At 40.3% G+C, this 26,580-nt stretch overlaps 1 protein-coding gene across 1 annotated transcript; it reads left to right on the forward strand.

The window, feature by feature from the left end:
• arrdc1a (arrestin domain containing 1a) lies at positions 1-26,476 on the forward strand. The gene is made up of 8 exons (XM_034692590.1): positions 1-206; positions 13,955-14,065; positions 14,476-14,526; positions 18,391-18,545; positions 20,267-20,449; positions 22,519-22,695; positions 23,573-24,107; positions 24,657-26,476. The coding sequence occupies exons 1-8, from the start codon at positions 89-91 to the stop codon at positions 24,692-24,694; spliced, it is 1,368 nt and encodes a 455-aa protein (XP_034548481.1). The 5' UTR covers positions 1-88; the 3' UTR covers positions 24,695-26,476.
• The last annotated feature ends 104 nt before the right edge of the window (positions 26,477-26,580 follow it).

The following is a 26,580-nucleotide window of genomic DNA, read 5'->3' on the forward strand; positions in this document are numbered from 1 at the left end:
GGGCCGCGGAGTCGTAAACGTGCTTGTTGTTAGGCTGTGCGCTCAGGTGAGCTGTGCCTTAGTCTTAGCTGTGAGGATCAGGGGAAACATGGGGAAACTTCAGGAGTTCGAGATCACGTTTGATAATAACAAAGAGGTTTACAGCCCGGGAGAGTCCATCTCCGGGACCGTGAGGATTAAACTGGCCCAGGCGCTGCTGTGTAAAGGTAAGACTGGGTTCTTTCGAGGGTTGTTTGTGCGCACCTGGTGGGAAAAGGTCGCCGCGCTAACAAGGAAGTAAGCGGTCTCATCTAACCCCAGAGATTGCATATTGAGTAGCTGAACCCAGGCCGTTCCCGCTATGGATTATATTCTGACCTATTTTAAATTCACTTAGACTATATGTTGGTGCTAGTGGACTTTTTATGGCATTACGCACGACAGATTAAACTATCCTGTGGACTGATTCTGGGTTTCAGAGAGATTCAGTTGTACATACAAAAAAAAAATATAGTGCTGATTGTATCTGACGTTTCATTTTTCTCTACAAGTAATAGGAAGTTTATCATCCAATTAAAAGATAAATAGGATAATCCTTTAATTTATGTAAATTTTCGCCAAATCTGCACAGAAAACCTGCTTGTGAAACTAATCATTACTCTAAGTCTTCCATCCCCTCTGCAGGTAGATCACTAAATGCTCATTAGACTTCATTTCTCTTCATGGAGTTTCTATCATTTTAAAAAGACAGACCCTTTAATAGTTCTTATTACATTTGCTTATGTATTCCTCAGTATAAGTTTTAGAGTTTAGCTCATTTTAAAATGTATTGTTAGTAGATCTCTGGTTATCTGTGTTTTCTCTGCAAGAGTTTCTCCAACTATTTGTCCTCGAGGCATCAATAAAGTTGTGTAATTTGAACTGAATTGGATGATTTGGCCGTGACTCCACTCATTACTGGCAGATGATAAAATATGGCAGGGAGGTAGACCAATGAAACTTGTATTTATTTGGGTCATTGACATGACGTGCATATTTTTGTGTCTGAATCCATTATTTTCTTTTGAAATAATTTGTTATTTTTAAGACATACATCAATTAATTCTATAAAACCTGCTTATTTTAAATACAATTTCAGTACATTTCAAATATTGAGATTTATTTTATTTTGAAGTATCTCAAACCCTGAAAATGTCAGGTGGCGCAACTGTCCGAGCAAGTGAACTGACTTAAAATGCATTTTAATAATAATAATAAATTCAAATTAAAACACCATGGCATGATTTTACATATAAGAGCTTTGAACTAAACATAATTTCATAAATATCAATAGTTTAAAGGCACCTAAGATTATTTAAAAACTTTTGTCCGGCAATTTGCTTGTTCTCAAATGTCAGGGTGTCGCCACCGTACTCATGGAGCTTTTATTTTGAAAGTAAGGAGTTATAATGGACTTCAACATATTAAATAATTCAGAGGACCTTACTAATTGTCATGGCTGAGTTAAAAGGTTTGTAGATGTCTCTTAAATAATATTAAAAAAGCTTTAATCAACTTATAGGTGGATGGTAACACTTTCCATGTCAGGTGGTACAACCAACCTAAAACTGTAAAATGATATTTCATACCTGGCCAATAGAATGCAAAAATCCTATTATATTGTAAATAAAAAATATACTCACAAAATACAAATTTGTAAAGCACTGTAACCACTCTAATCAATCAATCAATCATTATTTGTATAGCGCCAAATCACAACAAACGTTATCTCAAGGCGCTTTTACAAACATAGGAGGTCTAGACCACTCTATGTCAAATTATGAACATAGACCCAAATTCAAGACAGGGTAAGACTCAGTCTGACCCCACCTTAATCCATCATGAGCATTGCACCTCGCAGTATTTAGCTAGTCACAGTGGCAACAGGCAGAAACCTCAGGCAGGACCAGACTCATGTTAGACAGCCATCATGCCTCAACCGAGTTGGGTCTGGAAAGAGGGATAGAGGGGAGTAAGAGAGAGAGGTGATAGTGATGAGACGAGTAGTAGAAGCTGTTGCCGCTGGAGTCCAGCACGTCCATATCAGCAGGAGTCCAGAACTCTAAGGGATACTTCCTAAAACTTTCAGTTAGAAGAAATGATAGGTAAGTACATATATTTTGACAAATATCTGGTTGCGCCAACTGACATTTTTTATTTGGTGTTCAAGTTAAGAAAAGGGTAAAAAAAAATATTTAAACATTTAAAAAAGCCGTACAAGCCTTGTTAGAACACATTATTCCAGACACAAAAATATGCCTTGCGACCATTCTGGAAATACTTAAAAAAACAACTTTTTTTGAGGCTTATTTGTCAATGACCCATTTATTAAATTGGCTTACAAAAATAGAGAAATACAAAATATTGTGAGTAATGGAAATGACAGATCAGTCTGTGAAACAAACACTTAATGTATGACTCTAAAAAAAGGGACAAAACTCTTAATAAATATGTTCAATCAATCAATCAATCAATCAATCAATCAATCAATCAATCAATCAATCTTTATTTGTATAGCGCCAAATCACAACAAACGTTATCTCAAGACGCTTTTACAAACATAGGAGGTCTAGACCACACTATGTCAAATTATGAACAGAGACCCAACACCAAGACAGGGTAAGACTCAGTCTGACCCCACCTTAATCCATCATGAGCATTGCACATCGCAGTATTTAGCTAGTTACAGTGGTGAGGAAAAACTTCCTTTTAACAGGCAGAAACCTCAGGCAGAACCAGACTCATGTTAGACAGCCATCATGCCTCGACTGAGTTGGGTCTGAAATGTTCAAATATTCTGAATCAGGAAATATTGAGATGATATGATCTTCTTCAGCTCCTCATACTGTGACCTAGTGTTGAGTCTACTGTAGCTCTTTGTCAGGTTTGATCCCTCCATGCCTCTGTGGTCACTGCACTTGCACTCTAATGCCTTCAGTCTTTTGTTGATCTGCATTGTGTCTCTTTGTAAAGTGGTCAGAGAGACGTTGGAGATAGTTTATTTTGAAATATGACACATGTTGTTGGAGATGGTGGATGAGATAGCAAACAGGTGTTGACTGACAACAGCTCTTACTGGGACAAAAGGACAAAAGGACGATTATAGTGAACTGCTGCTTCAGTATTTGACTATAAAACCTGGAGAACACTGTAAAAGTCTTTGTGTGTGAAATCAGCTGCGTTTCCTCTTTTGAAAGACCAGTAAATGTTTTTCTTCTTTGGTTTTAAAGTGACTCAAACAATTAACTCATCAAGTAAACAAGAGCTGGACATGACTCAGAATTTAAGGCACAATTAAATGGACTACAGAGTGAGAAAGTACAGTCAGCCACCCCATTGTGTAGAGCCAAGTTTGAGGTCAAGCTCCTCTATTCGCCACATGAGCTTCACCTGTGAGACTCAAGTTTATCAGAGCTTTTCCTCAGAGCAAGACTGGCCAGACATCAAGAAAAAAGTGCTTTCATTTTATGATTTAATCAGAATGAATCAACCCGAGTGAGCAGCAGCTCAGCTCCCGGAACCCCATCGACTCTGTGAAGAGATTGTATTTTTCTGTGTGTATTCACAAGTTCAGACCCTGGTTCTTATTTTAAAGAGGAGAAAACATCTGCAGATCATTCAGCTCACACACCAAACAATGACTCGTCAGTTTTAGACCTGTTTTGTAGCCTGTCATGTTTACAATGACACAGCTTATCCTCAAGGTTTCAAAGGCAGCCCTGATCAAAATATTTACAGGTTAAATTGTTGTCTGATCAGTAAGAATGTTAGAGAAAAGAAAGGCTATAATGTTTATGTTTTATTAATCATTCGAACCCTCAAATTTTAAACACAGTTCACAAATATTCTTAATGTTTCTGACATTGAAAGACTCCCAGTTTTCTAACCTGAGACATTATTTTGTGCATGGGAAAGAAACGGCTCCACAAACATTCGAAGACCTCCTGGAAATTTCAGAGATGGGAATTTACTCACGCTGCTATCAAAACAACTCACAGTGAAAACGCAGCAGCTTATTGTGAGCTCCTTTTTTGTTTCTCTGAGCCCTCAAACTCACAGAGGAAGCTCACTTTGACCTTTTAAGAGCTGGAATCAAGTTCTTTGAGTCATTACATGACGAGGGTTAAGAAGATGAGAGATCCATTTCACAAGAAGGAGTTCAGTTCTTTGTATGATACAAATCTCCTCTGCTCCTGATAACATCCTAACACCAAACACTTTTGGGGATATGTGAATTTGCTTTAGACTAAATGCAGCTAGATCATAGCTTAGAAGAACCAGTCTCAAAGATCGCATAAGATCAGTTAATTTGTAAAAGATGAGAATAAAACAAAAGAGAGTGACGGCTTGTTTTTGATTTTTTTTTATCTGTGTGTCACTTTGTATTTAGTAAACAGGCCGCTGAGGATTGAAGAGACTGTAAGCATCAAATTAAGGATTTAGGCCCATCCCAAACAATTAAAGCAAAGACAGACATTTTAAAATAACTCCTGAATAGAGGTTAGCTAACTGGGCTGGTATGGCTTCTTGTTGTTCCCTCTGAGCTGCCGTAGACGTCCTCCTGCTGTGGACGTTCTGGACTCCAGCGGCAACAGCTTCTACTACTCGTCTCATCACTATCACCTCTCTCTCTTACTCCCCTCTATCTGTCTTTCAAGACCCAACTCGGTCGAGGCATGATGGCTATCTAACATGAGTCTGGTCCTGCTTGAGGTTTCTGCCTGTTAAAAGGAAGTTTTTCCTCGCCGCTGTAACTAGCTAAATACTGCAATGTGCAATGCTCATGATGGATTAAGGTGGGGTCAGACTGAGTCTTACCCTGTCTTGGTGTTGGGTCTCTGTTCATAATTTGACATAGAGTGGTCTAGACCTCCTATGTTTGTAAAAGCGTCTTGAGATAATGCTTGTTGTGATTTGGCGCCAAACAAATAAAGATTGAGTGTTCCAGTTAAAGTCTTGGCTGCATTTATGAACCTGCTGTATTTAACACTATTTTGGTGGTAGAGACTAGTTAACAAAAGAGTATTACTTTGATTGTATTCACTTCTCAAACTCAATGCTTCCATGAAGAAGGGTAGGAAATCACACGAGCCAAAAAACTGAAACTTAATGAGGTCAAACAGGAAAAGTGAGCAACTCTTTCAGAGCATCTCATCCAAATTATCTTTGAACTTTAGGCTATCAAAAGCTTGAATTTGACAAATGAAAAAGTAGCAGTCAGAATAAGAAATGGCGTGACCAAAACCCCCAGAACTCCTGAGCCACGTCGTTAGAAAAACTCCAGATCTTTTTGTTCTGTTATTGTGATGCAGCCTCAATGCCCATGAAGTGACCCTTTCTCCTTCAGATCACTCTCAGGTGCTCTCTCTCTCTCTTTCTCTCACTCTCTCTCTCTCTCTCTCTTTGTGTGTGTCGACTTGCTGAGAGCAGCTTTCATGTGTTCAGCAGAGTTTCTGTTTGAACGTTTGCGGAGCCTCCAGTCTGTTTGCATTCCTCTTCAGGTAGAGCCGGTCCGACCGTCAGCTTCACAGCGGGGCCGCGTCCCAGGAAACAAACTCTCTCACTAGGCAACAGTTTGAGTCACTGATCGGTTATGAAACACAAGAGACATGTTTATGACTGAGCAAACACTTACATCACATCAAATTAAAAATCAATCATTGTTTCCAGCTAATGAGCATGATGATACAGTTTCAAAGGTGTCAGATGGAGCCGATCTGGCACTCACACCAGTATCTGGTTTCACCTTAAAATGCAGCTTGAATATTAATGAGTCCAGCAGTCAAGACGCTGATCTGGAATCAGTGTTTCCCACACAGAGACTACACCTTGGAGGCCTGCCCAGGTGTATCTGCCAACCATTCAACATTTGTCCTTTTATCGTCTGCGAATCAATGAGCCAGGAGGTGAACTCCCCTCACTCTGACTCTAAACTGCATGAAACATGGATATGGTCTTTCTGATGGCAACCATTGATTGTTAGAGAGCCGTTTGAAGGCCAATGTTGGTGGACGCCATGTTGGAAATGCCGACTCATGCTAACTTTTGAGCAACCTGGAAATAGACAAAGAGGTGGAGCTGACAGCAAGTTTGATGGACCCACCTGTCCTAACAAGCTAGCTAGACTTTACTGCAGTGTGGCTACTACTACAGCACAAACATATCTTTTAACATCACTACAATTTGATAATCAATCTTCAATTTATAGAATACCAACTCTCAAGACACTTTACAATGTTGACAAGTCAGTTACATTTGCTTCAAGTCGCTTCACCCTCGACCTTTTTTTCTATACGTTTCCTGAAGTGGTTTAAGTTTTCAATAAATCTCACTATGTCATTACAGGGAATTATTTTGAGGGGAAAAATTTGACATTGTGTTTAAATGAATATATAAGCAACATACCAAAAGTCATAATTTTGAAGCAGGCTGTAAACATTTGATTTAGCTGTAAAAAAAAAAAAAAGGCTCTTGATTCATTTGCTTTTGGAGTCTGCCTCAAGTGGACAATTGAGGAACTGCAGTTTTTTCACTTCCATTTTGTCATCAATTTTTTAATAGTGGAGGTTGTCGCTTGCGTCTGACGCATACTGTGCTGGTAATCAGGGTGGAATGCATTGATTGTTGAGCGACGACTGAAGTTAAATCTGATCCCTCTTGTGCCGTGTTTTAAATGTTTTTTTTTCTGAGTTTCTTTCAGTATTAATCTGTCAGCTTCTATAGTTGTCACAATACCAGAATTTTAAACTTCAATATAAGATCCAACAATATCATTACCCCTGCTTTGACATAACGCCAGGATGATATCTGCCTGACACAGGACTTCCACCACATCCACAGCGGTCCGGTTCTTTTCGCTCTCGTCCGTCAACACCCACTGGTTGTGTTTTCGGAACGCAGCACGGAGCAGGACTGCCGGACAGCTGGAGTCCTGTGACCTAGGTTTTCCCACGGCAATCACTGAATCAAGGCATCTCCTCCTCCTCTCCCCCTCCATGTTGTCTTTATTGGTCTCTGAAAACCTGACTTGTTGACTCCAGGCCTGGCTCCACTCAAAATGACGTTTTTTTCATCAAACAATCTAACGACAACACAGTGTTTTATTCTGAAAATTAACCGGGTTTTCATGTTGTTTTGGCGCCTGACGTCCTGTCCCGCTCCATCTGCTCTGTGCTGAATTTATGCGTGGTGCTCCGGCATCCAGCAAAAATAGAAGTCTTGCATATCTGAACTGTTGCGTTTCGACCTGCCGGATCAGAGACGCAGCCGTAATGCAACGGAGCGGATCCAGTGGAAGTTAACACATTGACTAGAATAGAAACCTATCAGATCCGGTGCCGTGACGGATCGGAGACGGAGCGGACACGGATCTGGTGGAATTTGGCCTTAAGAGGAGTTAGCGGTGTATTGGCTGTGACAAAGGGCGGAGCAGAGACACAGCAGGCAGGGCGGTGCTCAACTTCAGCAGCAAACGGAACCCTGCATGTTTGTGCAGACATGTTAGGAAGTTCTTAAAACTATAACCACTGTGAATCAATCAGATAATAATGTCTTAATTCTGCTTTGTTTCCTTTTAAAAGCGCTCCCGCCCTCACTTTATGTCTGATCCTGCCCTGGTTCTTGCCCCTCCTTCTCTCTTTTGCTCTCAACAAGTCCAAACTGCAGTGAAAAATATGACTGTAGAACTTTGTTTTGCAAACTTCACTGCTTTCTGATACTGTTGCACACACACACACACACACACACACACACACACACACACACACACACACACAAAAATATTGTGTCGTCCTGAAGAACGTGAAGAGTATTGAAGTATCAAACTTTGACAGCCTTACTCACAGTTTCTTCATAAACAACAAGCCTCATCCAAAAGAGGATTTAGCTGACGTGAAAGAATTGTCCAAGTTGCATTTTCGGACTACTTTTAAAATAAACTGCCCACAAATATTCTAACAGAGCAGACACACAGCAGTCACAGAGAAGTGGTAAGAGGGAGGATGGGCTGCTGTTTTGGTTCAGAGGGGAGAGTTGCAGGTGTGTAAGAGATAAGAGAACAGAGAAGAAGCAAAGGATGTAGAGTAAAGTCTCCTATGGACAAATGGTAAAAGAAGTTACAACAAATAGCATAAAACACAACTTTAATACATGTTTTTCTGTATATAAAGTCTGCTCCTCACACGTCAAAGTGTGTGTGATGTGGGCTGACAGAGGAGTTTGGTGTTTATTTGAACTAGCAAAATGTTTCGGAGTGGATGTTAAAGCATTTATTTTGGATAAACGTAGACTTTTTTTGTCTTTGTCGGTTGGATTTGGTTTGGACTTTCTTTCCATTGAATGGACATCTTCATTATTTAACACCAGAGATATTTCAGATCAAAAAGTCTTTTACACTTTCTGTCAGCAGTTTGTTTCTCCCTGATAAAGGCTGGTTTTCTTCAGTCTCATGGTCAGTGGGGTAATTTCAGCTGCTCACATGATTTTGATCATGTTGTACAGACATATTTTGGAACAAATCATTGACTGTTGGAATCCCCAGCATAAAAACAGCCGATCTTCAAAAGCTAATTAAATTTGCAGATTCCTTCCCTAATCCTGAACTTTAATTTTTTTTTTCTCGACTTGACTTTCTTGGCCTGAATACAGCTGCAAAATCTTAACACTTTTGAAAATAGATTACTGTGCAACCAGAATCGGAGAGGTTAAAGTTCACTGTTTAGTATAATCAAATAAATGCAAGCATAAGAACAACAACAACAACTGGTCCATGCATTTATCTTTAGCAGACTAGACTGCTGTAACGGGGTCTTTACAGGACTCCCTAAAAAGTCCATCAGACGACTGCAGCTCATACAGAATGCTGCTGCTCGAGTCCTAACAAGGACCAAAAAAGTAGACCACATCACTCCAGTTCTTAGATCCCTACACTGGCTTGCTGTCTGTCAGAGAATAGACTTTAAAATCCTGCTGATGGTTTATAAAGCACTGAATGGTTTAGGCCCAAAATACATTGCTGATCTGTTACTACTGTATGAACCACCTCGACCTCTGAGGTCATCAGGTACTGGTCTGCTTTCAGTCCCTAGAGTCAGAACGAAACATGGTGAAGCAGCGTTTAGTCATTATGCACCACATATCTGGAACACACTCCCTGAAAGCTGTAGGTCTGCTCCAACTCTCACCTCTTTTAAATCAAAGACCAAGACCTTTTTATTTGACACTGCCTTCCTATCTTAGCTTATTTTAATCCACTTTAAATTAAAATTTTAATGTAATTTTTAATATATTTCTAATTTTCCTTTTCTTTTCTGTTTTATTATATTTGTCATTTTAATTATGTTCTTTTATGCCTGTCTGAATGTTTCTAATGCTTTTAATGTTTTAATGTAAAGCACATTGAGTTGCCCTCGTGTATGAAATGCGCTGTACAAATAAAGCTGCCTTGCCTTGCCTTACAGGGTTTGTAACAGTTTATAAGATGACACCAGTGACTGGGTGCTTCTCATGATGACTATAAACTTAACTTTCTATTTAAACTGAGGGTTAAAACGCTGAGATGTTGTGAGGAAAGATGGATGCCTTCAGAACATTTTTCTTCACTATTGGTCACATCTCCTTTCTCTGAAGCTTTGAACTCTCTTAGTGAGTTTAATTTCATGATTTTCCTGCAGCTGAGTATTAGTGTACGTGCAAAGCAAAAATAAGAAGAGCAAAAATATGTCTTTGTTCTGCATTTTGAGAATAAAGTAGATTTTTTTAGTTAAGTTAAGTCTCCACAACAGGAAGCTCTGTTTTTGACATCCAGACAGTGCTCAAGTATTACGTTTCTTTGGGAGGGAACTTTTTCATGAAATCCAAAGATTTTTTTTCCCAACCACAAATGTAAAATTTGATGTTTGTTTCCTTTTAATCTGCAATTTTCTCAGCCTTCAATAATCTCAGCTTCCCTTTCACCATTTTTCTCATGGCTCTCATGTTTCTCTTTCACAGAGAACAATCACTTACTTTGCCATAATCTCATAAAATGTTGTGCTGTAGGAAACAGACGTGTACTTTAATCCAAAAACTTAAGACAGACTGGTTGTTGTCTTGTTTATTTGACTGCTTAAGAGGTTAAGTAAGGACTTCAGATGGGCAGGCCAGTTTAGAACGTGGACTCCTCTACTGCAGAGCCATGCTGTTGTAATACGTGCAGGGTGTAGTTTGGCATTGCCTTCCTGAAAAATAAACAAGTCCCTCCCTTAAAAAATGCAATCTACTTGCCAGCATAATGTTGCTCCAAAACTTAATTAGATTATAAAGGTGTGCTCCAGTGCAGTGGATGATGGCTTTATACTGTGAGCTGATAACAAGCCGGGTGGTCCATCTCCTCTTCAGACAAGAGTTGTCCATGCAGGGATGTCCACTACACTATGGTGTCTATTTTTAATGCAGTGACTTCCACTACAGAGTCATGTCTGTTTTTAATGCAGTGACTTCCACTGCAGAGTCATGTCTGTTTTTAATGCAGTGACTTCCACTACAGAGTCATGTCTTTTTTTAATGCAGTGACTTCCACTACAGTCATGTCTGTTTTTAATGCAGTGACTTCCACTGCAGAGTCATGTCTGTTTTTAATGCAGTGACTTCCACTACAGAGTCATGTCTGTTTTTAATGCAGTGACTTCCACTACAGTCATGTCTGTTTTTAATGCAGTGACTTCCACTACAGAGTCATGTCTGTTTTAATTCAGTGACTTCCACTACAGTCATGTCTGTTTTTAATGCAGTGACATCCACTACAGTCATGTCTGTTTTTAATACAGTGACTTCCACTGCAGTCATGTCTGTTTTTAATGCAGTGACTTCCACTACAGAGTCATGTCTGTTTTTAATGCAGTGACTTCCACTACAGAGTCATGTCTGTTTTTAATACAGTGACTTCCACTACAGAGTCATGTCTGATTTAAATGCAGTGACTTCCACTACAGAGTCATGTCTGTTTTAAATGCAGTGACTTCCACTACAGAGTCATGTCTGTTTTTAATGCAGTGACTTCCACTACAGAGTCATGTCTGTTTTTAATGCAGTGACTTCCACTACAGAGTCATGTCTGTTTTTAATACAGTGACTTCCACTACAGAGTCATGTCTGTTTTTAATGCAGTGACTTCCACTACAGAGTCATGTCTGATTTAAATGCAGTGACTTCCACTACAGAGTCATGTCTGTTTTTAATGCAGTGACTTCCACTACAGAGTCATGTCTGTTTTTAATGCAGTGACTTCCACTACAGAGTCATGTCTTTTTTTAATGCAGTGACTTCCACTACAGTCATGTCTGTTTTTAATGCAGTGACTTCCACTGCAGAGTCATGTCTGTTTTTAATGCAGTGACTTCCACTACAGAGTCATGTCTGTTTTTAATGCAGTGATTCCACTACAGAGTCATGTCTGTTTTTAATGCAGTGACTTCCACTACAGTCATGTCTGTTTTTAATGCAGTGACTTCCACTACAGAGTCATGTCTGTTTTAATTCAGTGACTTCCACTACAGTCATGTCTGTTTTTAATGCAGTGACATCCACTACAGTCATGTCTGTTTTTAATACAGTGACTTCCACTGCAGTCATGTCTGTTTTTAATGCAGTGACTTCCACTACAGAGTCATGTCTGTTTTTAATGCAGTGACTTCCACTACAGAGTCATGTCTGTTTTTAATACAGTGACTTCCACTACAGAGTCATGTCTGATTTAAATGCAGTGACTTCCACTACAGAGTCATGTCTGTTTTTAATGCAGTGACTTCCACTACAGAGTCATGTCTGTTTTTAATGCAGTGACTTCCACTACAGAGTCATGTCTGTTTTTAATGCAGTGACTTCCACTACAGAGTCATGTCTGTTTTTAATACAGTGACTTCCACTACAGAGTCATGTCTGTTTTTAATGCAGTGACTTCCACTACAGAGTCATGTCTGATTTAAATGCAGTGACTTCCACTACAGAGTCATGTCTGTTTTTAATGCAGTGACTTCCACTACAGAGTCATGTCTGTTTTAAATGCAGTGACTTCCACTACAGAGTCATGTCTGTTTTTAATGCAGTGACTTCCACTACAGAGTCATGTCTGTTTTAAATGCAGTGACTTCCACTACAGAGTCATGTCTGTTTTTAATGCAGTGTCTTCCACTACAGAGTCATGTCTGTTTTTAATGCAGTGACTTCCACTACAGAGTCATGTCTGATTTAAATGCAGTGACTTCCACTACAGAGTCATGTCTGTTTTTAATGCAGTGACTTCCACTACAGAGTCATGTCTGTTTTTAATGCAGTGACTTCCACTACAGAGTCATGTCTTTTTTTAATGCAGTGACTTCCACTACAGTCATGTCTGTTTTTAATGCAGTGACTTCCACTGCAGAGTCATGTCTGTTTTTAATGCAGTGACTTCCACTACAGAGTCATGTCTGTTTTTAATGCAGTGATTCCACTACAGAGTCATGTCTGTTTTTAATGCAGTGACTTCCACTACAGTCATGTCTGTTTTTAATGCAGTGACTTCCACTACAGAGTCATGTCTGTTTTAATTCAGTGACTTCCACTACAGTCATGTCTGTTTTTAATGCAGTGACATCCACTACAGTCATGTCTGTTTTTAATACAGTGACTTCCACTGCAGTCATGTCTGTTTTTAATGCAGTGACTTCCACTACAGAGTCATGTCTGTTTTTAATGCAGTGACTTCCACTACAGAGTCATGTCTGTTTTTAATACAGTGACTTCCACTACAGAGTCATGTCTGATTTAAATGCAGTGACTTCCACTACAGAGTCATGTCTGTTTTTAATGCAGTGACTTCCACTACAGAGTCATGTCTGTTTTTAATGCAGTGACTTCCACTACAGAGTCATGTCTGTTTTTAATGCAGTGACTTCCACTACAGAGTCATGTCTGTTTTTAATACAGTGACTTCCACTACAGAGTCATGTCTGTTTTTAATGCAGTGACTTCCACTACAGAGTCATGTCTGATTTAAATGCAGTGACTTCCACTACAGAGTCATGTCTGTTTTTAATGCAGTGACTTCCACTACAGAGTCATGTCTGTTTTAAATGCAGTGACTTCCACTACAGAGTCATGTCTGTTTTTAATGCAGTGACTTCCACTACAGAGTCATGTCTGTTTTAAATGCAGTGACTTCCACTACAGAGTCATGTCTGTTTTTAATGCAGTGTCTTCCACTACAGAGTCATGTCTGTTTTCAATGCAGTGACATCCACTACAGACATGCCTGTTTTTAATGCAGTGATTTCCACTACAGAGTCATGCTTGTTTTTAATGCAGTGCTGCCTGAGGGCCTGGAGATCAGGTCCATCCAGTATTGGTTTTGTTCCTTGTCCCTTTCCTACAGTGGTGTCTCCAGACTCTGAATCTTTTTATGATTTTTTGTACTGTAGAGAATTCATGCCAGCTCCATCTTTCTCCTTCTGGTGAACACCCCTGCATCTTTACCTCTGAGAGACTCAGCTTCTCGTTGTACTCTGTTTATACCCGCTCATGTTACTAACCTGTTAACCTCAATAATCATGACATACTACACCTGGTCCATTTCACAGCATTTCTAGTCTTTTATGACCACTGTACCAACTTTTTTCAAACATGCTGCTGGCATCAAATCCAGACTGGTTGTTCAGTTTTACAAAAGCTCTGAAACTTTCCCAGTTCTGTATTTGATTTGTTGTCTTTGTTATAGTGTCCGTTAAATATTACATAATTTCAATCATTTGCGTATAACATCAATCACAATCTCTTTCCTTTACTCTTCACACAATGCCCCAATGTTTTTTGGTATCTGGGTTAAATGTCTCCACCGAGCCACATCATTTGCTTATGCCTTGTGTTTCGTGCTGCAGCTGGTGAAACGCTCCAATCTCATGTCTGTGTGTTTTATCTGCAGCTATCAAAGTGAACTGCAATGGATTCTGTGGCATCACCAGTAAGGTCAATGACACGGCCTGGACCATGGAGGAGCAGTACTTCAACAGCACCGTCTCTGTCGCAGACAAAGGTACGTACAGGTGAAGCTAAACTGAACCAAACGCTGTGATCTAAGCTGCAATAAGTATGGTTCAGGTGCAGTTTACAGCTAATCCTATGGAGCCAAATATCAAGTCACACATCAGAGAAATTACTTTTATGTTTGTTTTTCTAAATAGGAATTGTATCAATGCACAATGTGACAAAAACCACACACACACGCAAGAACCTGAAACAACATATTTTCCCTTTACGTTGTGAAAAGTTGAAGTTCTGTGGAAAAAAGAACTGAAGCATAAAGACTGTGGAAGTGAAGGTTCCCATTTTCCACTGTGGATTGTGCACACAGCCCCGAGGCAGATCAGCCTGGTGGGACACAGCAGAGCGATTGTTCCTGTTTCCACTGACGGATGTTATCTGTGCTCTTTGTTTCCTGTACAGGAACCCTGAAACTGGGAGAACACACTTTCCCCTTCAAGTTTCTCATACCAGGTAAGAGCATGGAGTGATGGGATTAACTCCTGTCGCTCTCATTCTTTCTTCTGTTTGTGTGTGTCGTCTCCCGGCAGCTCCCAACCCGACGGACGAGTCCTGGCGTGTCGATATTTACCCTCATTTGCTTACAGCTCAGTGCTGGGGACTCTTATCCCATCATCCACTGGTGCTCAGTCCAGTACAACATTGCACCGATTTCCAATATTTGTTTGAACCTAACATTCAAAGTTCCAATGAAATCCCATCAGATATTGTAGTTTTGATTTGTTTTTCAGCACATAAATCTTGCTGATAGGCCAGTATCTGACCTTGCAGTGTCAAAAAAGTCATCCTGGAGCTACACTGGTTAATACACAGATGTTCTGAAGCTTTGAGTTTTGCATCTTTGCTGCTGGAAGCTTGGTTTTGGGAGACTTAAGTGACAGCCAGAATATTAAGATAACAGGGGATTTGTAGAGGAGCAAGGGTGTGCACTGCACATGCTTCTTCAACAACAGCTGCTGTAGTTTGGATAGCAAAGTGCTTCTGTAATCAATGATAACTGCAAAATTCAGTTCAGTATGTTGGGTTTGGCTTGCAAAGAAAGCTTTGATCAAAATGCTCACACTGAAGAACTTAAAGTCTTTGTTTAAGCCTCTTTTTGGTCAGCTAATCACTGACTGAGACATTTAGAGACTATGGATCACAGGTTTACAAGCCCATAAGCATTGTCTGCTGCATCATCTATTTTGCTTTAAAGTGAACTGTAAGTTACAAAATGTTGTCCTGAAAACTTAAAGTGGAGACTGGGACCATAAACTTGTCATTCATCAGAGCAAGGCTGATAAGTGAGACTCATTTCTCTTCACAGTCGCTCAAACCTCCTTCAAACTTCCTGAACTCTTACGTTTGGCTGCTTGAACACAATCAGACACTTTTTTCATGGCAACGTTATCAAAATATTTCCCTGCCAGCCACTTAGTAACATTTCTGCAAGAGGTCATGATGAGCTGATGTGAGAATGAAGGAAACACTGTGGAATGTTCTCAGTGAGCGAGGGAGGGAGGGCAGAGGTGATGATGTTGATGTCATGTGAACCTGTAAGAGTGACATACGCGAAATGAGTAGAAATATCTGAGGCTGAAGAAAGAGTCATGAGTTACTTTCAAGATGAGAACAGTGGAGATGTCTGTGTATATGTAGCATTGATGCAGAAGCAAATACTGTAACAGTTCAGGTCCCTGTTCCTCATTCGCTATCATGTTGTAAACATCACACTGTAGCTTTTGGTAGTGTGATTCTGAAGTCATGTTCTGCCTAATGAGACTCATCGCACCTCTTCAATTCATTCATTCCTCGTTTGAAAAAAAAATATATATATATATATGCTTTTTTTATAAATGAATGATTATTCAAGTATTCAAAAATCATACTTGAGCCTTTGAAATGGGACAGCTTTTGATCGATTATTTATTTTTATTTAACCAGGTGAGTTAATTGAGAACCAATTCTCATTTGCAATAACGACCTGGCCGAGAAGGCAACACAGGTGGCATGACAATAAATAAAAGACAAAACAAAAAACAGAGAGGACATACAGAGAAACCTAGAGACAGAACAGTACAATACAAAAATATGACAGCAGTGAACAACTTAAAAGCAATTTAAAAGCAAGTGCAGAGATGTTGAGTTATGGGATGTATTAAAGGTGACATATCACGCTTTTTTCATCAATATATATTGGTCTAAGAGGTCCCCAAAACATGTCTTTAAAGTTTATGCTCAAAAAAACACTTTGAAATCAGATTTTGGCATGCCTGAAATGCCCTCTTCTTCAGTCCTCCTCAGAACACTCTGTTTTCCCTCTGACCACGCCCCCTCAGGAAGTGGATGTGCCTCGGCTCTCCAGCACGTTGATCTAATGTTTACATGTTGGCTGAATATAAACGGCTGCTCAGAGATCACGTTACTTCAACCCTCTGAATCTGATCCAGAATCTGATCCTGACGGAGAGGCGCCTGTAGCAGGACCTTTCTGAACCATTGGTCACAGATTTAGTGTTTCTTGTTGTTTTATTTGTCAGTATGTCGACGTGTGTCTTGGTACACAGCTACAGCTACAGCTATGAACATGTAGCTATGTGGCTATGCTAATTAGCGCTAGCACTTATCCATGACAAATAAAAATCATCCACTAGATCTTCAAATCTGCAGACGTGGGGAGTCAAACCGACCTTTGAGTTTATTAAGACAGCCTACAACATGCCTCCCTCCTAAGCTCCTTGTTAGCACACATGTGTGCAGGTAATGAAAAACGGGGGAGGGATTCAGTATTATTTTATACAGTCTATGGGCTGAACAAGCTCCGAGCTCTGACTCCGTGACAGACCGGATATTGTTGTTACGTAACAAAAACACGGAAGTCTGAAACGGCTCGTTTCACACACATTTACAGAAAGGTAGAGAAATCAGAACAGGGGCAGAATGGATTTTTTTTTAAAAGTCCATTTTGCATGATATGTCACCTTTAAGTTTTTTGAAAGTGGCGAGTGGAATGAGAGAGGTCAGCTTTAGGGATTGTTGCAGGTGATTCCAGTCATTTGCAGCTGAAAACTGGCAGGAGGTGCGACCAAAGGAGGTCCGGGCTTTGGATTGACCACTTGTTAACGTCTTCTATCCACACCCTGATACCAAATGGATCTAGAGGTTGTTTTTCATTCGTCAAAATGATTTTGCTTGGGTACCAAATAGCCATCTTTGATATTTAAACCCCTTGTGTAGCTTCACACAGTTATCCTTTACTGTTGCCAAACTGCATGCGCACTACGTCATCGTTATGTATGTATCATAATCATGTCAGGGGAAACCGGCACCGTGGGAATACGGTCAAAGTAGCATTTAAATAAAATAAGAGATGTGTTCGTGTCTCTCATGTTTCTCTCACGCTGCTGATTCCCCTCAAGATTTCCGTGAGGATTTAATGTCACCTGATGTCCAGAGTGATGTAAGCTGCTGCTGTCACTTTGTTCCACTCAGTCATAACAGTGCAATGTTGAGACACTCCCTGATGACGTCCCAGGAAATTTTAGGTCGACAGTAAAACAACAAGAATGCAGTTTGAAAACATGTCTCTGTTTTTCCTAGATGCTGAGGTATTTGATCGTGAAGTATAATCTGAAAACTTTAAACAGTATTGCAAAAGTTGAAGAAACTGTCTTTGTGTGTTACGGTAATCGGATTAATAACCGGTTCTGGCACTGTGATGCTCTTAAAGGTATTTTAAGTCCAGTATTCCACACAAAGACTAATCACCTGCTTTAATTTTGGCACAGTCATGATTGTAGGGCAAGTGTTCACCTTGTTCCTCTCTTTCAATCCACACAATGTTTCCATCATTACTTGTGGTGTGCTTTCATGCACAATAGAAGACAGCCAGTCCTTGTGTTTACCCTTTACCTGGCCACTTCTCCTCTCCAGGTGAAGCCTTGTTTGCGGTCTGATGAGTGGAACAACACTGAAACTCAAAAGCAGCTCAACCGGTCTGTTTAGTCTTGTGATTTTAAAGATATCACTTGACGTGTTTGCAGGTTTTCCACCATGAGAGTGACAGTAGATGTGTCAGCAAACTCTCTTAAGTTTTGTTCATACGTTAGAATAAAAGGTCTGAGAAGTAGCAGGTAGTACGTCAGGTTTAGGAAACTTTAAATAGAAACGTTTTTTGTGGCTGCTGGTTGTTGTCACTCTTTATTCTCTGAGGACGTTCATGATTACACAAAAGCCCAGGTGTCTGCCAAACATTCCTTTGCATAATTGTCCTCTAGTAATTTGTATTGGTTTGTCATTGTGCAATCAAACTAATGCATATTTCATTTTTTTCCCACAGACACTGCTCCGACATCTTTTGAAGGAAACTATGGTCGGACCATTTACAGAGTGAGGTCGTTCATCGACACGCCACGGTTTTCAAAGGACTACAACGTAGAGAAACCTTTCTACATGCTGCGACTTCTGAACCTGAATGAAGTGCCAGACATCTGGGTGAGAACAGAATAAAGACTTGGTATTTCTTTTACCTTAAACAAATGTGAAAAAGTGGGATCAGTCTATAATCAGGGTCTAGACCAGGGGCGTCAAACTCATTTCAGTTCAGGGGCCACATACAGCCAAAATTGATCTGAAGTGGGCCGGACCAGTAAAATCACAACATAATGACCTATAAGTAACAACAACTCTAAATGTTTCCCTTTGTTTTAGTGCAAAAAAGTAGAAGTATATTCTGAAAATGTTCACATTTAATGAATTATCTTTCTACAAAAACAGCTCTTGTATTTATTGCCATGATGAGTCTCATAGTGGGGCCAAATATTTTACTCTTAAAGCCCTGAAACCTGCTGCGAACACACCAAACACACAGGTTACCCATTCACCTGACACAGAGAGTAATGTTTACTGCAAAAGAACAGAGAGATTATAATAATGAAGAAGGTAAAGATGACTATTATGGACCCCCCGCAGCACAATGCTTTTATGCAAACTACAGAGGACAAATTTGAAATAGTTGTTACTTTTATTGAAAAATGGCAGTTAATGTCTTCTCTGTAGTTTTTTCACTTTGCAAAGTCATTCCGCGGGCCAGATTGGAACCTCTGGCGGGCCGGTTTTGGCCCGTGGGCCGCATGTTTGACACCCCTGGTCTAGACTTTTGAGTGCCAATATCAGTTCGCCACAGTAGATGGCGCCACTTACCTGTTAAGTGAGTGTATCCCTCATGATTGAGGCCAGCTGTCACTCACAAAGACAAAGCCAGGAGGATGAGGGATGGAGAGACACAGTGATCGTCTGGAGCCAAGTTTGCCAAGACACCTTCAGAGCTACCCTGCAGACTTAAAAGTAGTCATTATTAATGCAACAGAGACATCAAACAGCTGTCACCATGGTCCCCCAAGCGGCGGCTTCCAAGACACTGACAGGAGAGTGAATGAGTGATCACCATAGAGGCTACATATTATGGTTGTTATTTAGCTGAGGCGATGGACTTTATGCAGGTTCATAATTTATTGTAGCACGTTTAGAATAATGAGGGATAGAGATGTTAGTCCCAAACCATGACCACCCCTTTTCTCTCTGATTCATTAAGTAGACTGTGTACGGGAAGGGGGTGTGGCCTCAGTGAAGACTACTTCCCGAAGCCTTAATTTCGGCAATTTGCGTCACTACTTGTTATTTGGTGTTTGAATTGAATTAAACAAGAGGGTGGATACACATCATTATGTTTGTATAGTGGTGATGACTTGTCCGTAACAAGGTAGCCACACCCTGAAGCATGTTGTGCCTAATTGTCCACTGTCCTCTCAATGGGATGGTAATTAAAACAGTAAACATCATGCTGTGTTAAAGAAGACATTAAACTAGATTGAGGTCATAAACATAAACACATTGAGGGTATGTCTGCTGACTGATTGACTCAAGAAGAAGAAGGGGGGGATTTTTTTTGGTAGACTTTTATACAATCAGACTTTCTCACACTAGTGAAAACCCCTGGCGACCATCAGAAAGAATGCAGGTATAAGGCACTTCTTAGTCCACTTACAAGAAAATCACAGAGGTCATGGTCAAGATTCCAGATACTGATCCCCACCCCCAGAGTAAATCCTCATACCACAAGATGATATACCTGAAACTAGTCACATTTTGGATGGCTAATTGCTTTAGGTATCAGACCGGTGCACTGACTTTCATAATTCACCTCCTTCCTGCAGGGAACCAGCTCGTCTGCAGTGACTCAGCAGTTCAGCTACATGCTGATGAAAACAGGCACCATGGTCCTGAAGGCTCAGTCGGACATGAGGGGTTACACACCTGGCCAGATCATCCAGGTGACGGCCTCCATGCACAACCAATCCGGGAAGAACACAGGCATCATGGCCGCCAGCTTGATGCAGGTAAACACTTTTTACAGCTTGTTTAACAACACCTGAGAACCTGCAGGTAATTTTCAGGCTTACACGGTGTCAAAGAACTTCCTCCAAACATAAAGAATCCTCTAAATCTCCCATTAAAATACAACTTAATGTTTAAACTATATCTGCATTTATTTATACAAATGTTTTTATATTTTATCTGAATATTTTCTGCTTCTTCTGCTCTGAAAAAATTGTGTGCTTAGTTATCTTTGCAATATTTCAATATTTGCTGTCAACGTTGCTTGTTACAATAGCACTACATTTAACAACAACCTCGCCTCTCACTGTGTAAACTTAATACAATAAGCATCTGTGAAGCTCAACAAGTTAGTCAAAAGCAGCTGAAGTCTATGTAGAGCTGATTGGTTGGATTATTTTATACCTCTTTTTGGCCAATCAGGGGTCAGCAGGCTTTGGTGTCTGCTGGAAAAACAGTGTCTCTGTATGGAGAGCAAATGCAGGAGGAGCACAATCCAGCGTAATTACATCCCAGCTTGCTTCGTTGGTAATCTGAGGAGGATTTATTTCTCTCTATAAACAGATATCTGCATGAAGAGCAGCTAACAATCTGTTCTAGATCAAACATTACACTACATTGATGCTGTGTGGCAAAAGACAATCAGCGTTAAGATTTCCTGACTTCCTCAAATGCATCAGAAATGATGGATCCCATCTCCATTCAACAAACAAACATTTGTAAAAGTAGTTTTTGTCTCCTCTTGAGCAGGGTTTCCCAAACTTTTCAGCTCGCGACCCCCAAGATATAGGTGCCAAAGACTCAGGACCCCCACTGTCCCTCAAAGTGATTTAATGTGGCTTCATTTAGCTGGTCTTCAGAAAATCAGCCTACCTATATGAGCATGTGTCTGTTTCCTGTGTTGTTATGAATTAACCTACTGCTACTGATGCTTTTGATAATTAACTGTTCACTAACCCTAAACTTAGGAGTCATGTGGCAACAAAGAAAGGCAGAAAACTCATTACATTTTCTATTTTCAAGGTTTTATTTCAAATTTAGCTACTACTTATGTTGATATTTTTTACTATAATCGGTATAATTTACTATTTTTAGATAACTTAGAAAAAAAAAACATTCTTTGAAGACATCTCACAACCCCCCATTTGTGTCTCACAACCGCCCAGGGGGTCCCGACCCACACTTTAGGAACCCCTTCTCTTGAGGACAGAGCTGACAAAGCTTGACTTTGGACTAATCTGCCTCGTGATGTTGTTATTTCAGGAAACTTAAAACCCGTTAATCACAAGAACATCAGTTTCTGTTTCAGGTTCATACCGCTGAAGTAAGGCAGAGTGAAGCCTCTTTGGAACTTACTCTTCACACTGAAACTGAGACTCACTAGAAACAGATGAATGGGTGCTTTAGGCAGGATGAAATTTCACTTTGATTTTGATCCAAACACAAAGTCAGGCTGTTAACTGGACTTTGAAGTCTTAGCCAGAAGTCCTTCAATGCTGATTTACCGTGAAAACACATATCCCCGATAGACAGTAGCCGATTCAGAGTTTTTTGTTTGTATGGTTAAAATGCCACAGATTGCGTGCTAACGAAAAACACAGGAATGCATTAGTCTGTTTTGTACTCTTACTGAAGTCCCAAACCAAGCGTGTGTTGTGGTTTCAGCCAGATCTGAGAATTACAAGGTAATAAAAAAGGTTTTCGTTCGTTGAGTTTGGTTGCTGTTGCTGTTGCTGAAGATGTGACCAATATGCCAGTTTAATCTGGTCTCAAATACTGCTGCTCAGGTCAAACTTTAGATTGCTCTGAGAGTTTGGTATCACACCTTTCAACATGAGGTTACGTTTATGTTTTTGGAATTATTAAACATGCAGGTGTGGAACAAATGTTTCTGTTCTACTCTGCGTAGTTCTCCTTAAAAAATAAATTAAGATGTGGCGCAAAACAGGATCAAATTTTTCACAATACCAATGGATCAATACACTGTTTGATTATACACTCTGTTGAAAGGGGATAAATAAATGCCTGAAAATGCTTATCTTCACACAAATCCACCTGTGTTCATCATCAGAGAGTGACCTACGAGATGAAGAGGCCTGTCCATGATTTGAGGTCAATAGCAGAGGTGGAGGGCGGGGTGGTGAAGGCTGGTAAGGAGGTGGAGTGGAAGGAGCAGATCATCATTCCTCCTCTTCCTCAGTCGTCCCTCGTTGGCTGTGATCTGATAAAGATTGAATATTATGTCAAGGTAAGAAATGATGATCGGCTGTGTATCTTTGTGCTCATGTAATCATGATTTGGTCGTGTTATTGTCATCTTGTGACTCAACGTGGCCTCATCCACTCATACACCTCCTTCCTTATATTAGTACATCTTGCTGTTGTGTGTCTCGTGTCTAAATAAGCCCCTGAGTTTTCATGCCTGCTCTTGTGATGTACCTACATTGTGCCAAAGAACTCAGGAACTCCTAGACTTCGATCTCAGGATCTTTTATTACTGTCTGTTCCAAGGGTCAGGACTGAACTTGGAAAAAAGGCCTTCAGGTTTGCTGCTCCCTCGACCTGGAACGCCTTACAGAAGGATTTGAAACTTTGTGGTCTGATAACTTTGAACGCTTTGAAGCTGTCCTTAAACGACTTGGAGGCTGATATATGTCTGCAGATGTTTAGTTTAAATGTCACTCATGCTGTTTTTCTAGAGGTATATGTTGTGTAGTTGTTGTATGCGTCTGCTATTTGTATTTATGTCTGTTGTAACTTTGCAACTGTGCTGCTACCTATCTTGGCCAGGACTCTTTGGGAAAAGAGATTTTTAATCTCAATGAGCATTTCCTGGTTAAGTAAAGGTTATAAATATAAATAAGTAAATGCATAATGTGCCTCTTCTAACTAGATTCCTACAGGCTGAGTTATGTAAACCCACTCTACTGAAGCTGAGCACAAAACTTTCAGTTTCGCACAATTATCTCCAAACCAAACTTGTCCTGAGAAAGTTGCACAAAAATATTTTAGGTTTTGTTTTCTACTATGAAAAACACAATAGTATCCAGATGAAGTTGCACTGAAAGTTTGTTCCTCCATGAAATGTGACCATCACTAACTTTGTCCTCTCCTTTGGTTCATCAGGTCAGTCTAAAGTCTCCAGACGTCATGTTGACTTTACCCATCCACATCGGGAACGTCGCCCTGGACAAGAAAATGCGCCCTTCCAAAAGATCAGCTCCTTCTTCCTCCTCCACACCTGAGGCTACACCAGCTCCCGTAGCTATCCCCGAAGCCACCCCCAACACCTCCACCTCTGACACCATGCCCTCACTGCCACCTCGCCCTGCCCCTAAACCTGCTCCCCGTCCCACCCCTCGCCCCAGAATGTCCTCCCATAACTCCCCCAGTGCCCCTCCGGTTGATTACCCGCAGGGGGCCGAGGGGGGGAGTCACATGAACGATGGCTACCCCAACAAGCGCCAGTCTCAGCTGGTGTCCCCTAACGCTTTCAGCTACGCCCCCGGCCTTTTCTTCCCGAACCAGCAGCAAAACGGTCCTGGTGCAGTGCCTGGTGGGTCAACAGGGGCCTCAGCACCGTACCCCCCTGCAGGGGCCGACGCCATGCCATCAGCACACATCCTGCCTCCAGACTACAGCAACTCGTCTTATCCTCAAGGTTAGTTTGCACATGCTCACTCCGGACCATCCAGACTCTGGATATGTTTTAGACTAGATGGAGATGTGTTATCCTCAAGGTAAGTTTGCACATGCTCAATCTGGACCATCCAGACTCTGGATGTGATTTAGACTAGATGGAGATGTCTTATCCTCAAGGTTAGTTTGCACATGCTCACTCCGGACCATCCAGACTCTGGATATGATTTAGACTAGATGGAGATGTCTTATCCTCACGGTTAGGTGCACATGCTCACTCTGAACCATCCAGACTCTGGATGTGATTTAGACTAGATGGAGATGTCAGTCAAATGATGCAATAATGAATTTAATAAGATAAACATACAATCCAACACAACCAACAGCAGCCTGCAGTAGATTGTCCCTTTTAAAGAGCTTTGTCTAAGAACCTGTGAAACCAACAGAGAGGAGGTCATAACCTTGAGTTTCAATAACAATAATGAGACATATAGATCTCTCATAAGGCCCCATACCTAAGATAATGAAATTTGAATAAATAATTAAAAGAGTGTGTGTCTGTGTGTTACAGAGGCTCCTCCTACTTATGACCAGAGCTGCAACACATGAACACAGAGAAGAAGGACCAGAGAATCTCCTCCAGGATGACGGTCAATTCAAACAGCAGATCATGCACCATGTTGCCAAAATGTACCTGTGCAAAAATCCTACTGTTTTAGAAAGTTGTAACTAAATTGGCAAAAATGGTTGCAAGAAACAGCGATCTACTTTAACACACAGTTGGTTATTTTAGATCCCCAACTGTGAATCAGTGCCGAGCCTTTTTTAAAAAGTTAAAGATCAGGATTTTATTTTATTTCTCTCCTGCCCTGTGAACAAGGACCCTCACTTAACCAATCTCCATTTAGTCTCCATTTTTTAACGCCTTTTTTTTTTTTTTTACTTTTAGCACTTTGAATGAGAGGACAGAGGAGGGGATAATGCTTCATTTTATTTGCTAGTCTTTGTACAGGAACCCTGTTTTTAGTTGGGAGTTATGTAGAAATCCCTTCAATGGCGTCTGTGATGTCACTTTTTATGTATAAAATGAGTGCAAAACTAACCATCTGATCTGGTCTGATGTTTTCTCATTGTTTTAAAAGCCTGTCAATAACTAACCTGAGGATGTGTTTATTTGATGAACATGTGGAATCATCTTTTGAAATTCATGTTCATTTTGAATATTTTAGACTGAGTAGATGTTTGCTTTGGAAAGATGGTTTTCATTTCTCATGGTGAGGTGTTTTTAGTTTTCAGACTTCAGGCTTGAGTCCTTTTATCATGAAGAAATACCTGAACTCGCCAATTGACTGGATATTAATAAAGACGGCGTGCTTCCATCTCCTTCCATTGTAAATAACAAACAAAGAAGTTGAAATACGGCCGTGATGGGCGCTGATACATTGCTCTGCATGGTGACATATTTAGTAGTCGAGGCATGCTCAGGAGTGAACTTGCTGCAGGAGTTCCTAGATTGATGTCCCAGCCTTTCCTCTAACCTGAAGACACATTTAACTTCCAGATGTAGCACCAAAGCTCCCTCAGGTGGGTCCAGTCCACAGCAGATCAGGCTCTTGTGTTGATTTGAAGCAGATGCTCACAGTTAAAATTGAATGTGGAAATATATTTGCAACAAATTAAGAATGTTGTAGCCTTCAATTAACATTCATACTAGTCTACAATTAGATTAGATAAATAACAGCTGTAATGAGTAAATGGCTCACCATACCTCAACTTCCTTTAAAGCTCCTGTGAGGAACTTTCTGTTTGTGTGGAGTTTGGCGCCCCCTGTGGACAAAGCTGGAACTCTTACATCTTTGTTTATTTTACCCTGTATATTGTAAGTGGGGCTTACATCATCATGCTTCCTTAAAACAGTCAAACAAATCACTCACTGTGAATAATTAGTGTAGAGAAAGTCTGTTTCTTCAGCGAGCCAGCGGTTTACAGCTTTTACATTTAGAACAGAGAAACGTTTCATTTTGTCTTTGATGGATCTGTTTGCTTTTTTAGCTCATAGAGAGGTATCACTGTTCATTTGATTCTTTCTAACCAAACACTCCTCACAGAAGCTTTAAGAGATGATCCTGTTTGATATGAATCTTCTCTGCTGGATGTTTGGTAGTCATGTTTTCCCCAATCGTCTCGTCTTTGTCTGATTTTTTTTTTTTTTTTCTGTACAAAAATACAAAAACCCTTCGGTTGATGTTGTTCACATTATTTATCTTAATCCAAGAGTTTTGTGGATACATGTCTCTTCATCATGTTGAATGCATCAAACATGCAGAAAGTCAACGTTTTATTTATTTATTGTTTTGAATGTTCTGAGTTTCAATAAATCTGTAAAAACTCTGATGTGTTTCTCTCTCTGGCAGAGCTGAATAGTTTCTGTTCTTATTTTAAAAGTACCTTTTTTATTTTTAAGACTGATCTTTAATGACTTAATGCCACTTATT

The sequence above is a fragment of the Notolabrus celidotus genome, chromosome 9 (genome assembly GCF_009762535.1).
Source record: "Notolabrus celidotus isolate fNotCel1 chromosome 9, fNotCel1.pri, whole genome shotgun sequence".
In the NCBI taxonomy this organism is placed as follows: domain Eukaryota; kingdom Metazoa; phylum Chordata; class Actinopteri; order Labriformes; family Labridae; genus Notolabrus; species Notolabrus celidotus.